Here is a 15,176-nt window from a genome sequence, read left to right on the forward strand (position 1 = left end):
AGCCCATAGGGTTGCAAAGAGCTGGACACGACTGAACGACTTTCACTTTCTTCTTCTTCTATAAACAGCTCTAAGATTTGTGTAACATTGGCATCTCTGTAGGAGGAAGCAGAAGGAAACACTAGTGAGTCTGTCTGACCTGAGAATGGCAGAAGCTTAAAATTGTCCCCAGGTGAAGAGTATAGGGGGTTCATGGTAGGGTTCTCTAGACTTGGCTGGAGCTATTGAGTTCCAAAATGAACCAGCCAAAATTCTCTTTGCAATACAAAACCTCACACTGAGAGAAATCTGCAGAAAATTTGATCAAAGTCAAGCAGGACAAGGACAATGAAGACAAAAGGAAAGAGTGGAAAAAGGGACCAGAACCAAGTGATCTTGAAAGTATCCTAGGGCAGATTTTTAATTACTTCATGAAAATAACAGAAAAGGGAGTTATATACCCAAAACTCTATCCTAATTCACATTTCTATCTTAAAAATTCAAGAACATTAATTTCATGTAAAAATGAGTAACAGGAAGGAATATGGTTGAAATCTATACAAAATTATTATAATTTAGAATTTTATTTTTATCTTATGATATCCAGAAGCTGTATTAATGCTTAAAATAATAAAATCATGCTAGTATTTTTATAGGTCTTGATAGGATTGCAATATTGCTTTCCAAAAGGTTAATATCATTTTATAAGAGCATTAGAGCCATTAACTTAGTATTAGTACCTGTTTCACTACAATTTTACCAGTTTTGATAATTTTGTTATCCCAAGGGAATTAGCTTAAAATCTCTTGCTCATTGTTGTGTTAATGTGCATTTTTCTTAAATGATTATGAATGCTGAATTTTTTTTCAAGTAGTGATATGACATTACTAATATTTATGTGTATGTATGTAAATAAACTCCTAAACACCTGTGTTATTTCAAATACACAAATAATTGTTGTCTGTGCATAACTGTGGTCTGTGCATCCATTGGATCTTAATATTTTTTAACATATGACATCATATAAAGAAAGTTATAATTTCTCTATAGTATGATAAATGCCATATTCAGAATAATTTTCCAAAGAAAATTTAAATTTAAATCTTGACCACTGTTACATTTCTAGAAAGTTAGTTATAATATCCTGAAGGTAGTTTTTTTCATCATTATAAGAACCATTCAGATCAGATCAGTCGCTCAGTTGTGTCCAACTCTCCGCGACCCCATGAATCGCAGCACGCCAGGCCTCCCTGTCCATCACCAACTCCCGGAGTTCACCCAGACTCACGTCCATCGAGTCAGTGATGCCATCCAGCCATCTCATTCTCTGTCGTCCCCTTCTCCTCCTGCCCCCAATCCCTCCCAGCATCAGAGTCTTTTCCAATGAGTCAACACTTCGCATGAGGTGGCCAAAGTACTGGAGTTTCAGCTTTAGCATCATTCCTTCCAAAGAAATCCCAGGGCTGATCTCCTTCAGAATGGACTGGTTGGATCTCCTTGCAGTCCAAGGGACTCAAGAGTCTTCTCCAACACCACAGTTCAAAAGCATCAATTCTTCAGTGCTCAGCTTTCTTCACAGTCCAACTCTCACATCCATACATGACCACAGGAAAAACCATAGCCTTGACTAGACGAAACTTTGTTGGCAATGTCTCTGCTTTTGAATATGCTATCTAGGTTGGTCATAACTTTCCTTTCAAGGAGTAAGCGTCTTAATTTCATGGCTGCAGTCACCATCTGCAGTGATTTTGGAGCCCAGAAAAATAAAGTCTGACACTGTTTCCACTGTTTTCCCATCTATTTCCCATGAAGTGATGGGACCAGATGCCGTGATCTTCGTTTTCTGAATGTTGAGCTTTAAGCCAACTTTTTCACTCTCCACTTTCACTTTCATCAAGAGGCTTTTGAGTTCCTCTTCACTTTCTGCCATAAGGGTGGTGTCATCTGCCTATCTGAGGTTATTGATATTTCTCCTGGCAATCTTGATCCCAGCTTGTGTTTCTTCCAGTCCAGCGTTTCTCATGATGTACTCTGCATATAAGTTAAATAAACAGGTGACAATATACAGCCTTGACATACTCCTTTTCCTATTTGAAACCAGTCTGTTGTTCCATGTCCAGTTCTAACTGTTGCTTCCTGACCTGCTACAAATTTCTCAAGAGGCAGGTCATTATCTATAATTGCGAAGACAGGAAACATAGCCAATTATAGTACACCATCAATTTTAAAACCTATCCATAAATTATATATATTTATAATTTTAAGAGAAGCTAAGATGAAAAAAGCAAGATTTATGGAGTTTATCTTTCTTGAGGAATTTTAAAGTATTACTGTTACAAAAAACAAACAGCAGTATTTTCATGGTGAAGTTTTTTTTAAGGTGCTCTTAATGACAGGTAATCAGAACCAGGAAAGTACATGAGGCTCTGAATCAAAGTCTTTAAGAAAAAAGAAAAGATTAAAAAAAAAAAAAAAGACATAATGATGTAGAAGGAGGACCTGTGCAAACAAAATAATAGAAATAAAAATGTTGGGGAGATATCTGTTTATTTTTGCTATAATTTACATGGAGTTAAATTCAGTTTTTTTTTCTTTAATTTGCTATTTTTTGACATGCAGTCTGTGAATTCTGACAGATGGGTAGTCATGTAATCACCACAAAAGGCAAGATGGGGAACAGTTCCATCACACCCTCAAATTCTCTTATGTACCTTTTTAATCAAATCTGCCTCTACTCCCAGTCACTGTCAACAGTGATATGTTTTCTCCCCATACCCTTTTATCTTTTGCAGAGTATCTTTTACATTAAATCATGTAAAACATTATACAAATCTGCCAGTATCTGTTCTAGATACTATGTCCACCACAACATTATAACTTTTCTTTATCTTTCATGCTATGTAGGCTTTTGAGCCTGGCTTCTTTCACCTGGTATATTTGAGATCCTTTGTTGCATGTGTTCCTTTTTATCACCGAGTAGTGTGGTTCATTGTATGGATGGACTTACAGTTTGTTTACCCGTTTAGCAATTGAAGGATGTTTTGGCTGTTTACAGTTTGGGGTGATTATGAATAAAGCTGCTATAAACATTCAGGTTTACATTCATACACACAGGTTTTTGTGCATACATAGCTTTCATTTCTCCTGAGTTATGCAGCAGTAGCATAACTTACGGAGAAGGCAATGGCACCCCACTCCAGTACTTTGCCTGGAAAATCCCATGGATGGAGGAGCCTGGTAGGCTGCAGTCCATGGGGTTGCTAAGAGTCGGACACGACTGAGCGACTTCACTTTCCCTTTTCACTTTCATGCATTGGAGAAGGAAATGGCAACCCACTCCAGTGTTCTTGCCTGGAGAATCCCAGGGACGGGGGAGCCTGGTGGCTGCCGTCTATGGGGTCGCACAGAGTTGGACACGACTGAAGTGACTTAGCAGCAGCAATGACAGATAATAGCTAAGGTGAGATTAATATTCTTACTTTTGTATGTAAAAATGAATAACTTCGTGTTTCAGGGAAAAAATTACAGTGACTACCTTAAAAGGATTATTAGGAAAGTGTTCTTTTTAAGGGCTTAGAACTATCTTGTTGGTCTACTTGATTAAATTGTGTGTAGTATACATAATAAATCAGCCTCAATGTTAAAGAGTTACATGTTTATTTAAATTTTAAAGTTTCCTTTTGAACTGATAAAGTATTTAAGAATCTTTTAAATATACACTTGAGATAGAATGAAGTTTTAATTCAGAATATTTGTTAAGAGTTTCTAAAGTAGCTTAGAGAGGTAGTATAGTATAATAGAAAGAGCATAGTCTTTGGATACCACAAGATCTTGGTTTGGAACTCAGTTCTGCACTTACTATATGGCATTGGGTATTTCACCTCTCTTCAGTTTTCTAATGTGTAAAATGGAGATATATTTTATCAAACATAAGGCAGTCATTTATTCAGTTTTTAACATTTATAAATTATGGTTATGTTTTAAAATGGATGTGTACTATAATTGGCTGTATTTTCTGTCTTAGCATGACAGAAAATAATGGTTCTTATAATGATGATGTCTTAGATTAAATGAGATACAGTAAAAATATCAGTTTTATAGAATTGTTTTGAAGTTGGAATTAGATGATATATAAAAGTGCGAAGCACATGGACGGTACTCTGTAAGTCCGTTTCCTTTTTTTCTTCACGACAGTGTTACGAGTTGGTTTGTTTGGGGATTTGTTGTTTTACAAGGTGAATCAGAATTTTGAAGCCATTAGATAAAGATTCATGGTTCCATGCTGTCTGTCACCACATCAGAATATCTTATACCTGTGTTGCTGAGACATTTTCACTTTGGGGAAATGGCCATTTTGTGACTAATAATAATAATGATTATATCAGTTAACACTTAGGTAGTGTCTGCTTTGTGCTGGACACTGTTCTGCTTTACATATATATTTTAAATCTTGAGAACACCCAAATGAGATAGATACTATTACTTTTATTTTTATAAATGAAGAAACCAAGGCAGAGAGATTAATACTCAAATTCCTATAGCTGGACTTATAAACAAAATAAGCAAACTGATAGAAACCAAGAAAGGTAGCACATGGAATCAGGAAACCTCCTTCTTGTACAAATCAGCCTGATAATTTTTGGAATAGTTATTTTTCAGATAGCAAAGAAAGTTTCACAGGGTTTTTAATCTTCACCCAGCAACTGACTAAGGTAGAATCTGAACAAGTGATAAACATTCGGCCTACAACTTATCCTTTCCCCTTTGAGTGAAGGAGCGTTTCAGTGTCTCAAATAATATAGTCTGAGGCAATAGAAGAATTGGCAAATTTTATCCTATTAGCTGCCAAATTGGAGTCTCTTTCTTTAACTGCTGATGCAACATAAAAATAACTTAATGGATTTTGAGTAGAGAGAAATGGAATGAACTTCTTAAGCCTCTATGAGAAGCATTTCACTGAAGTGGAAATTAAGAGGGTAAAGTAGCCAGAGTTTAGCCCATCTTATAGATGAAGTGGATGGAGAAGAAAACTAATGCTTCTTTGGCAGCTTTATTCTGAATTCAATCTGATAATGGCAGATTATTTTTAAAATATTATTTTTGCCTAAAATATAGTTTTCCACCCCACCCTCCAAAATCACTGCAGATGGTGATTGCAGCCATGAAATTAAAAGACGCTTACTCCTTGGAAGGAAAGTTGTGACCAACCTCGATAGCATATTAAAAAGCAGAGACATTACTTTACCAACAAAGGTCTGTCTAGTCAAGGCTATGGTTTTTTCAGTGGTCATGTGTGGATGTGAGAGTTGGACTGTGAAGAAAGCTGAGCGCCAAAGAATTGATGCTTTTGTTTGTTTGTTTGTTTGTTTTAATTTTATTTTATTTTTAAATTTGCCAGATATCAAAATGAATCCGCCACAGGTATACATGTGTTCCCATCCTGAACCCTCCTCCCTCCTCCCTCCCCATACCATCTCTCTGGGTAGTCCCAGTGCACTAGCCCCAAGCATCCAGTATCGTGCATCGAACCTGGACTGGCAACTTGTTTCATTTTGAACTGTGGTGTTGGAGAAGACTCTTGAGAGTCCCTTGGACTGCAAGGAGATCCAACCAGTCCATTCTGAAGGAGATCAGTCCTGGGTGTTCTTTGGAAGGACTGATGCTAAAGCTGAAACTCCAGTACTTTGGCCACCTCATGTGAAGAGTTGACTCATTGGAAAAGACTCTGATGCTGGGAGGGATTGGGGGCAGGAGGAAAAGGGGACGACAGAGGATGAGATGGCTGGATGGCATCACCGACTTGATGGACGTGGGTTTGGGTGAATTCCATGATTTGGTGTTGGACAGGGAGGCCTGGCCTGCTGCAATTCATGGGGTCGCAAAGAGTCAGACGCGACTGAGCGACTGAACTAACTGAACTGACTCCGAAAATTGTCACAAGCATTCTATGTGCTTTGTGCAGTTGCATCAGAAAAAAGAATTAATCCCAGGAATAAACATATTTAGAATGCACTATAGTCAAATTTATAGAATCAGTTTTTTCCCCTAAAGATTTTAATTAAAACTATATTATGCTTTATGTACAAAGGTATTCATTATACCTTTGTTTATCAATGAAAAAGTGAAAATATCTAAATAGACAGTTGTCAGATAATGTTAAGTAAATTATGGTACATTACTTCATGGAATATTACACTGTTCTTTAATGTTTTGGGGACTTCTGCTCTTGGGCATGGTGGTGTAATAGGGACAAGATTTACCCTTCTGTCTAAAACAGGAAGAAAACAAGACACAATAGTCAAAATAACGATTTTCAGACATTGCACTGAAAGTAGTGTGAGACTTATGAGAGGAGAGAAAGTAAGGCCTACAATTTCCTCACCTTATTGTTTGGAAGCAATTTCATTGCAGGGAGCGGGGATCCAGAAGAGGTTGGCCACCTTGCAAACTTGAGCAGGAATGAATATACAGGGCCCAATACTAGAGAAGATGTTCTTACATGGAAAGGGAGAGTTCCAGAGATCTACAAAAGGGTCACTCTGGCTGAATACTAATCTGTATATATGTGAGAGGAAACTAACAGGCTGGAGAGTGAAGTACAAGAAAGCAGCAAGCTGAACAATTTCTGGATTTGACATATAACTGAGACTATTCTGTTTCTTATTGGTCAGAGTAGAAAGAAAATGTAATATATGGGGCATATGATAGAGGTCTCTGAAGGATTTCATTTCAGTGCTAGGGCTAAATTAAGCTCTAGATTAAAGGCTGCTCTTCCCTTGCTTTGCTGCTGCTGCTGCTAAGTCGCTTCAGTCGTGTCCAACTCTGTGTGACCCCATAGACGGCAGCCACCAGGCTCCCCCATCCCTGGGGTTCTTCAGGCAAGAATACTGGAGTGGGTTTATCAGTTCTCCAATGCATGAAAATGAAAAGTGAAAGTGAAGTCGCTCGGTTGTGTCTGACTCTTAGCGACCCCATGGACTGCAGCCTACCAGGCTCCTCCGTCCATGGGATTTTCCAGGCAAGAGTGCTGGAGTGGGGTGCCATTGCCTTCTCTGTCCCTTGCCTTAATGAAGCTTAAAAATGAAACTTGAAAGGATCAAATTGATTCCATGTAACTGAATTAATGCCCGCACAAAGTCTAACAGAATTTAAAGGAACACAACAGAATCTAGCAAACAAGAGTGCAGAATTTACAATACCTATCTTACATCAAAAGTCTTTCAAGCATGCAAAAGTAGAAGGAAAATATCCATAAGCAGGAGAAAAGCCTGTCAGTGAAAGGAGACACAGAAAAGATAGAGATGAAAAACAGCAGTTATAAATATAGTCTATACAAGAAAATAGAGGAAACATGAACACAATGGAGAGAGATACAGAAGATACAAAAAGACCCAAATGAATCTTCTAGAGATGAGGATTAATATGTGAATGAAAAATACATTGGAAAGACTTAATAGCCAATTAGACATTGTATAAGAACAGATCAGTGAACATGAAGATGCAGGAAATGCGACATAAAAATGAAGAACAGAGCATAAAAAGACTGAACAAATATAAATATAATTGGAATTCCATAAAGAGAAAGAGTGAGAAAGAGAAGACAGAAAAAAAAATGTAATAAGTAATGGTTGAAAATTTTAAACATTTGATGAAATCATAAACCAGAGCTTTTTAGCCTTACTGACATTTGGGGCCAAGTAATTCTTTGCTCTGGAGGGCTCAGCAATTCTGCTCCTATGTATGAACCCAAAAGAACTGAAAATGGATACTGGAATAGTTGTACACAAATGTTCATAGCACCGTAATAGCCAAAAGGTACAAGTAATCCAAATGTCCATCAACTGATAAATGGATATAGAATATATACATATACATTAGAGTCATCCATAGAAAGGAATAAAATATTGATACATGCTCTAATGTAGATGAGCATCAAAAACATTATGCTGAATTAAAGAAGCCAGACACAAAAGATCACATATTGTGTGATTCCATTTACATGAAGTATCCAGAATGGGTCAATGAAGCTGATTGGTGGTTGCCAGAGTTCAGAGGCAGATGAATGAAAGTGATTGCCTAATAGGCTCAACCGGAAATGTTTTGAAACTAAATAGAGGTGATGTTGCACAACATGGTGAATGTATTATACTAAATGCCACTAAATTGTATATATTTTAAAGATTGCATTTATTTTTGGCCACACTGGGCCCTTGTTGTTTGTGTGAGCTTTCTCTAGGTGCAGCAAGTAGGGGCGACTCTGAGTTGCGGTGCATGGGCTTCTCATTGTGGTGGCTTCTCGTTGCTCTCTAGTTGCTGAGCACTGGCTCTAGGCGCGTGGGCTTCAGTAGTTGAGGCACACAGGCTCAGTAGTTGTGATGCATGGGTTCAGCTCTCCTGTGGCATGTGGAATCTTCCTGGACCAGGGATCGAACCCGTGTCCCCTGCATTGGCAGGTGGATTCTTATCCACTGTACCACCAGGAAAGTCCTCAATTGTATATTTTTAAATGGCTTATTTTATGTTACGTGAATCTCATGTCAATACAAAAAAGAAGAAAAAATAAAGACTTTTGGGACAAATAAAAGCAGAGATAATTCATTGCTGATTGACATGCACTACAATAAAGGAACTTCCTCAGGCAAAAGGAAAAGCATATCAGATAGAAACATTTTTTCATTCTAAAATTTCTTCAGAAGATAATTGAACTTCGAGTTTCAGCTCTGACATTTGAAGAGCTTGGAAATCATCTCTCCTGTCTTCAACAACAACAAATATATGACCAAACTGCAAATCATGGACTTTTTTAGATTCATCTGAGATTTGAGCTCACAGGTCAAAGTTCCACTCCCCAAATGTTGACAGGTGAATACATAGAATCACACACGACCTGCTTGTTAGGAACAAAAGCTGTTTGAACCATATATTGGTATGAACCCTTAAATGGTGATTGATGAATTGTTGCAGGCTGAGTGTGGACAAGCTCAAAAGCTAAAAACTTCCAGGGCCTCAGGCTTAGGAGGTGCTAGCCCACCCTGCTCCAGTGTTATGGGTTTTTGACCCCCAGGGCCCACCACATTCTTATGGTGAAGACTGGAGAAAAATCTTGTGTTTTCACACAGAGGAGAATATAGTTAACACTGTTGAACTTTATACATAAAAATGGTTAAAAGGGTAACTTACTTGTTTTTATGTTTTTCAAAAACTAGAACTGTTGTTTGAAGAAATGGGCTATCAAACCATGAAAAGACATGAAAGAACTTAAAATGCATATTGCCAGGTGAAAGAAAATATTATATACTGTATGATTGCAACGATATGATGTTCTAGAAAAGGTAAAACTATGAGGACAGTAAAAAGATCAGTAACTGCCAAGGCTTCAGAGGGAGAGAGGGATGAATAACTGGAGCATAGGAATTTTATGGCAATGAAACTATTCTGAGTGATATTGTAATGTAGATGCATGTCATTATACATGTGTCAGACCCATATACAACAGTGAGTGAGCTCTAATGTAAACTATGGATTTTAACTAATGAAGTGAAAGTCATTCATTTGTGTCCAACTCTTTGTGACCCCATGGACTCTACAGTCCATGGAATTCTCCAGGCCAGAATACTGGAGTGGGTTGTCATTTCCTCCTCCAGGGGATCTTCCCAACCGAGGGATCAAACCTAGGTCTCCCACACTGCAGCCGAATTCTTTACCAGATGAGCACAAGGGGAAGCCCCTTATTATTTTAACTTTTTATTTAACTTATTTTTTTATTTTAACGGATAACAATGTATTAAAATTGACCCATCTTTCATGACAAATGTACTACACTATTGTAAGATGTTAATGATAGGGGAAAGTTGGGGAGAGAGGTATATGGGAACTCTCTGTACCTGCTGCTTATTTTTCTTTAAACCTAAAACTACTCTAAAAAGTAAAGGCTATTAACTATGTAAAAAAGAAATATACTGATCCTTTTCCAATACCATATAATCCCTAATATTTTCACAGCAAATAATTGCCAAGCAAACCATGGGTATCTATTCTAATTTGCCTGCATTAAGAGTTTCAGTGAATGACACAGATAAAAACTGATTGTATTGTGAACAACTGTGTGTTTTTGCTTCTAGTCTTGCCCCTAAAATACATTAATTACCTCTAGCAAAGGACATACGGAGAAGGCGATGGCACCCCACTCCAGTACTCTTGCCTGGAAAATCCCATGGACGGAGGAGCCTGGTAGGCTGCAGTCCATGGGGTCGCTAAGAGTCAGACATGACTGAGCGACTTCACTTTAACTTTTCAGTTTCATGCATTGGAGAAAGAAATGGCAACCCACTCCAGTGTTCTTGCCTGGAGAATCCCAAGGATGGGGGAGCCTGGTGGGCTGCCGACTATGGGGTCGCACAGAGTTGGACACGACCCAAGAGACTTAGCAGCAGCAGCAAAGGACATAAACACCTAAGTTCTCTAACATTTTAAGCATACCTTCACCACAGGGGCTTTGCAATAGCTGTTCCCTATTCCTGCAACAGTTTCTGCTAGATAACTGCAGGACTCACTTGTTTACTTCCTTTATGTCTTTACTGAAATGACCTTCTCAGTGAGACCGTCACAGACCATCTTATTTAAAATTCTAACTATCTTCCCCAAACTAATTTTTTTCTATAGCACTCATCACTTTTTAATATTAGAAAACTTTTAAATTTTTTGTCTTACTCAGACATGACATGATTTTGGTGTGTTTATTTTGTACCCTGCAACTTTTCTGGATTCGTTCATTACATCTAACAGGTTTTTTGGGGGAGGGAGTATGTTTAAGGTATTCTGTATGTACGATCATGAAAGAGATGGGAATACCAGACCACCTGACCTGCCTCTTGAGAAATCTGTATGCAGGTCAGGAAGCAACAGTTAGAATTGGACATGGAACAACAGACTGGTTCCAAATAGGAAAAGGAGTACATCAAGACTGTATATTGTCACCCTGTTTATTTAACTTATATGCAGAGAACATCATGAGAAACGCTGGGCTGGAAGAAGCACAAGCTGGAATCAAGATTGCCAGGAGAAATATCAATAACCTCAGATATGCAGATGACACATCCTTATGGCAGAAAGTGAAGAACTAAAGAGCCTCTTGATGAAAGTGAAAGTGGAGAGTGAAAAAGTTGGCTTAAAGCTCTACATTCAGAAAACGAAGATCATGGCATCCAGTCCCATCACTTCATGGCAAATAGATGGGGAAACAGTGGCAAACCTTATTTTTATGGCCTCCAAAATCACTATAGATGGTGACTGCAGCCATGAAATTAAAAGACGCTTACTCCTTGGAAGGAAAGTTATGACCAACCTAGACAGCATATTAAAAAGTAGAGACATCCTTTGTCAACAAAGGTCTGTCTATTCAAGGCTATGGTTTTTCCAGTGGTCATGTATGGATGTGAGAGTTGGACTGTGAAGAAAGCTGAACGCTGAAGAATTGATGCTTTTGAACTGTGGTGTTGGAGAAGACTCTTTTGAGTCCCTTGGACTGCAAGGACATCCAACCAGTCCATCCTAAAGGAGATCAGTCCTGGCTGTTCATTGGAAGGACTGATGTTGAAGCTGAAACTCCAATATTTTGGCCACCTGATGTGAAGAGCTGACTCATTTGAAAAGACCCTGATGCTGGGAAAGATTGAGGGCAGGAGGAGAAGGGGATGACAGAGGATGAGATGGTTGGATGGCATCACCGACTCAGTGGACATGGGTTTGGGTGAACTCCGGGAGTTGGTGATGGACAGGGAGGCCTAGCATGCTGCGGTTCATGGGGTCACAAAGAGTCGGACACGACTGAGTGACTGAACTGAACAGTGTCTTTTATAGAACAGACATGTTAAATTACACTCTATACTTAATTCTGTCTCTTTTTCCTTTGGTATCCAATTTTCTCATTTCCAATTTTGTTCTTCTTTTAGCAAGCATCTAAGTTTATGTTTCAACTTCATTCTTCTAATAGAGTATGTATTTAGAATGTAATTGGATTAAATAAATTCTCCCTTTGGACTATACTGTTTTAGTATAAGGGAAAACATTCTCTATCCTGAAAATTCTTTGCAGCATTTATTCTCCAAAAATGATCCTCAGAGAAGAGGGGGAACTGAAATTTGCTTTGTGCTTCCTTTTTTTTTGCCAGCATCAGGCTATTGTATTTTATATACTTTATTATTTAATCATGATGGTAGTTGTTGTTTATGATACTATACTTTTGTTTCTGTCCTAAGTTGATAACTGACACTTTCATCTCAACAATTTCCACCATTTCTTAAAACTTTAGTTCCCCTAATGATGTTAAGAACTGACAGAATACACTGCTTACAGGATCTTTTTCTCAGTGCTGTGATTCACAGACCAAAAGAAACAAACATATAAAAAAGTAACAGCAATAAAGCAAAACCCCTTCTTTAAAGTAAGGGTGGTGGGGGGAAACATGTTTACGGTAACTGTCTATATTTTTCAGAGGCGAAACTATTTTTATAGTCAAATAGTGGAAGTATTTAATTTTAACTCTAAGATGATACTTTTGTTCAGAGTTTTAATTTTTGTTAGGTGTCCTGCCTAAAACCTTTAAGTATTGCAAGAGATGTGGGCTTTTGAACAGGTTGTAGTTTGATCTTTCAGACAATAATATTACAACATCCAAGTTCACTGCTTCCACATACATGTTTTCAGTTCAGTCGTTCAGTTGTGTCTGACTCTTTGCGACCCCATGAACCGTAGCACGCCAGACCTCCCTATCCATCACCAACTCTGGAGTCCACCCAAACCCATGTCCATTGAGTAGGTGATACCATACAACCATCTCATCCTCTGTTGTCCCCTTTTCCTCCCGCCCTCAATCTTTTCCAGCATCAGGGTCTTTTCCAGTGAGTCAGCTCTTAGCATGAGGTTGCCAAAGTATTGGAGTTTCAGCTTCAACATGAGTCCTTCCAGTGAACACCCAGGACTGATCTCCTTTAGGATGGACTGTGGTTGGATCTCCTTGCAGTCCAAGGGACTCTCAAGAGTCTTCTCCAACACCAAAGTTCAGAAGCATCAATTCTTCTGTGCTCAGCTTTCTTTATACATGTTTTGGAAGAATCTTATTTTCAAGTTTATCTTAACTTTCTGCTTTTTGAGAACACAGAGGAACAGAGCCTACTAAAACTTGATTTTGGAAAGTGTTTCCATACGTTTACTTTTTTTTTTTTTTTAGATCTCAACCTCCTTTCCGCTCTCCCTTCTTGCCAACTAAAAATATTTTTTTAATTTTTTATGGTTAAATTTTAACTTTTATTCCAGCTTAGTTTCTTATTTGGGAACTTTCATTTTGTTAATTTAGATATGATTTTCCTGATCACATTCAGGTCTGGTATTTATATTCCGTATTTGTTTTCATTTTTCCACACTGAACACCTGTGTTTTTTTATAGTGGAAATAGCTAACATAATCAGCTAGGGGAATGGCTTTTAGGTGGCTCCAGAAGGCAGCAGTGGAATAACCTTAGCTTTCTAGGGGGTATTCGTTCATGACTTAAGCGTCCTCTTGCCTTGTGATGCCACCCTAAAATTGTCACTTAGGGACTGGGAGAAATGGTGGATCATCAAATACTTAATGTTCCTTAGCAGAGTATTATTTTGTAACTGCTGTAAATGCACATTGCTTTAATTCATGTGTCTTTTTCTACCTCTCTCCCCTTCTCCCCTCTACAGTCACCAGAGAAGAAAGGAAAAGAAGCAAATATGGGTTTTGGTGGGCCAGTTGTTAGTTCTCTGTATCACGAAGAAATCATCAGGTAAATTCTCTTCTTGTCTTTAATAATAGGAGTATGTACATATATGTGTATGTGCATATATGTGTGTGTGTGTTCATTTAATCCTTAAAACTTTCATTTGAAGAACTTTTTCTTAACATGAAACTGATTTGGTGTTATCTCTAGAAGGATAATAAATGGCAGGAAATAAATTTTTATGTGTGTCATTTAAAAAATCTGTGTCTGAATCAGTGTCAAATAATAACCTTTCTCCCACATAAGTAGTTCATAGGGCAAGGTTTTGTGTCTCAAATCTAAAGCTATGGATTTTGGTTGTTGTTCTTATTAGTTTTCCTCAAAATATCATTATTTCTTTTGAATGCTTTAATTTTTGTAGTTTATTTACTCTAGTTTTAAGTTAAAAATCATTTTGGAGTGTAAAATGGCACACTATGGAGAACAGTAGGGAGGCTCCTCAGAAAATTAAACAAAGAATTACCATATGATCCAGCAATTATTTCTGGTTCTGTAGCCACAAGGATTGAAAACTGAATTTCAAAGATATATTTGCATACCCATGTTCATAGCAGCACTGTTCACAATAGCAAAAGGAAGAAGGCACCTAATTGTCCATTGATGATGAATGGATACACAAAATGTGGTATTACAGATAATGGAATATTATTCAGCCTTAAAAAGGAAGGAAAATCTGACACATGCTAGAACGTGGATGAACCTTGAGGTGACTGTGCTGAGTGAAATAAGCCAGTCACAAAAGGATAAATACTGTATGATTCTACTATATGAGGTATCAAGAGTGGTCAAATTCATAGAATCATGGTTGTCAGGAGCTGGAGGGTGTCAAAAATGTGGAGTTGTTTATTAAATGGGTGTAGAGTTCTAGTTTTACAAGATAAAAAACTTCTGGACACTGGTTGCACAACCATGTGAATACACTTAACACGACTAAGCTGTACACTTAGAGGCGGTAAAGATGATAAATTTATGCTATGTATTTTTTACCAAAATTTAAACATTTTTAAAGGTCATTTTGTATTATTTAACAAAGGTTTCAAATTTTATATGTTATGTATGAAATTTCTTGGACAATCATTTTCTTTAAACACTGTATAAATCAGGAAAAGGATTTGGTCCTGCCTTAAAGCAGGTGACATATTCTTCTAAGATTGTTGCTTTATAAGCAAAAACACAAAACTGGAACTTCTGATGCTCTTACCCTTTCTGCATTATCTGAACTTTACTTTTCTTACTTATTAACATGAAATAAATGAGCTGTAATTTTCACGTGGAAATTGAGTTTGCCTAAATTGAAGGGAAATATCTATCTTCAGAGAATGAAGAGGAAATTGTACCAAAATTTTATGCTTCACTCTTTCAAAAGAGCTGTTGACATTATTCACCACATAAAGAA

General features: G+C 37.6%; 1 protein-coding gene across 1 annotated transcript in view; it reads left to right on the top strand.

Moving 5' to 3' along the window:
* ACBD6 (acyl-CoA binding domain containing 6) overlaps window positions 1–15,176 on the top strand; it is a gene marked incomplete in the record, with an annotated part of 136,903 nt that overhangs the window by 52,934 nt on the left and 68,793 nt on the right. The window contains 1 exon segment of the mRNA XM_045165679.1: window positions 13,704–13,786. Within this exon segment, the coding sequence (XP_045021614.1) occupies window positions 13,704–13,786 (83 nt within the window).

Source organism: Bubalus bubalis, chromosome 5 (genome assembly GCF_019923935.1).
Source record: "Bubalus bubalis isolate 160015118507 breed Murrah chromosome 5, NDDB_SH_1, whole genome shotgun sequence".
In the NCBI taxonomy this organism is placed as follows: Eukaryota; Metazoa; Chordata; class Mammalia; order Artiodactyla; family Bovidae; genus Bubalus; species Bubalus bubalis.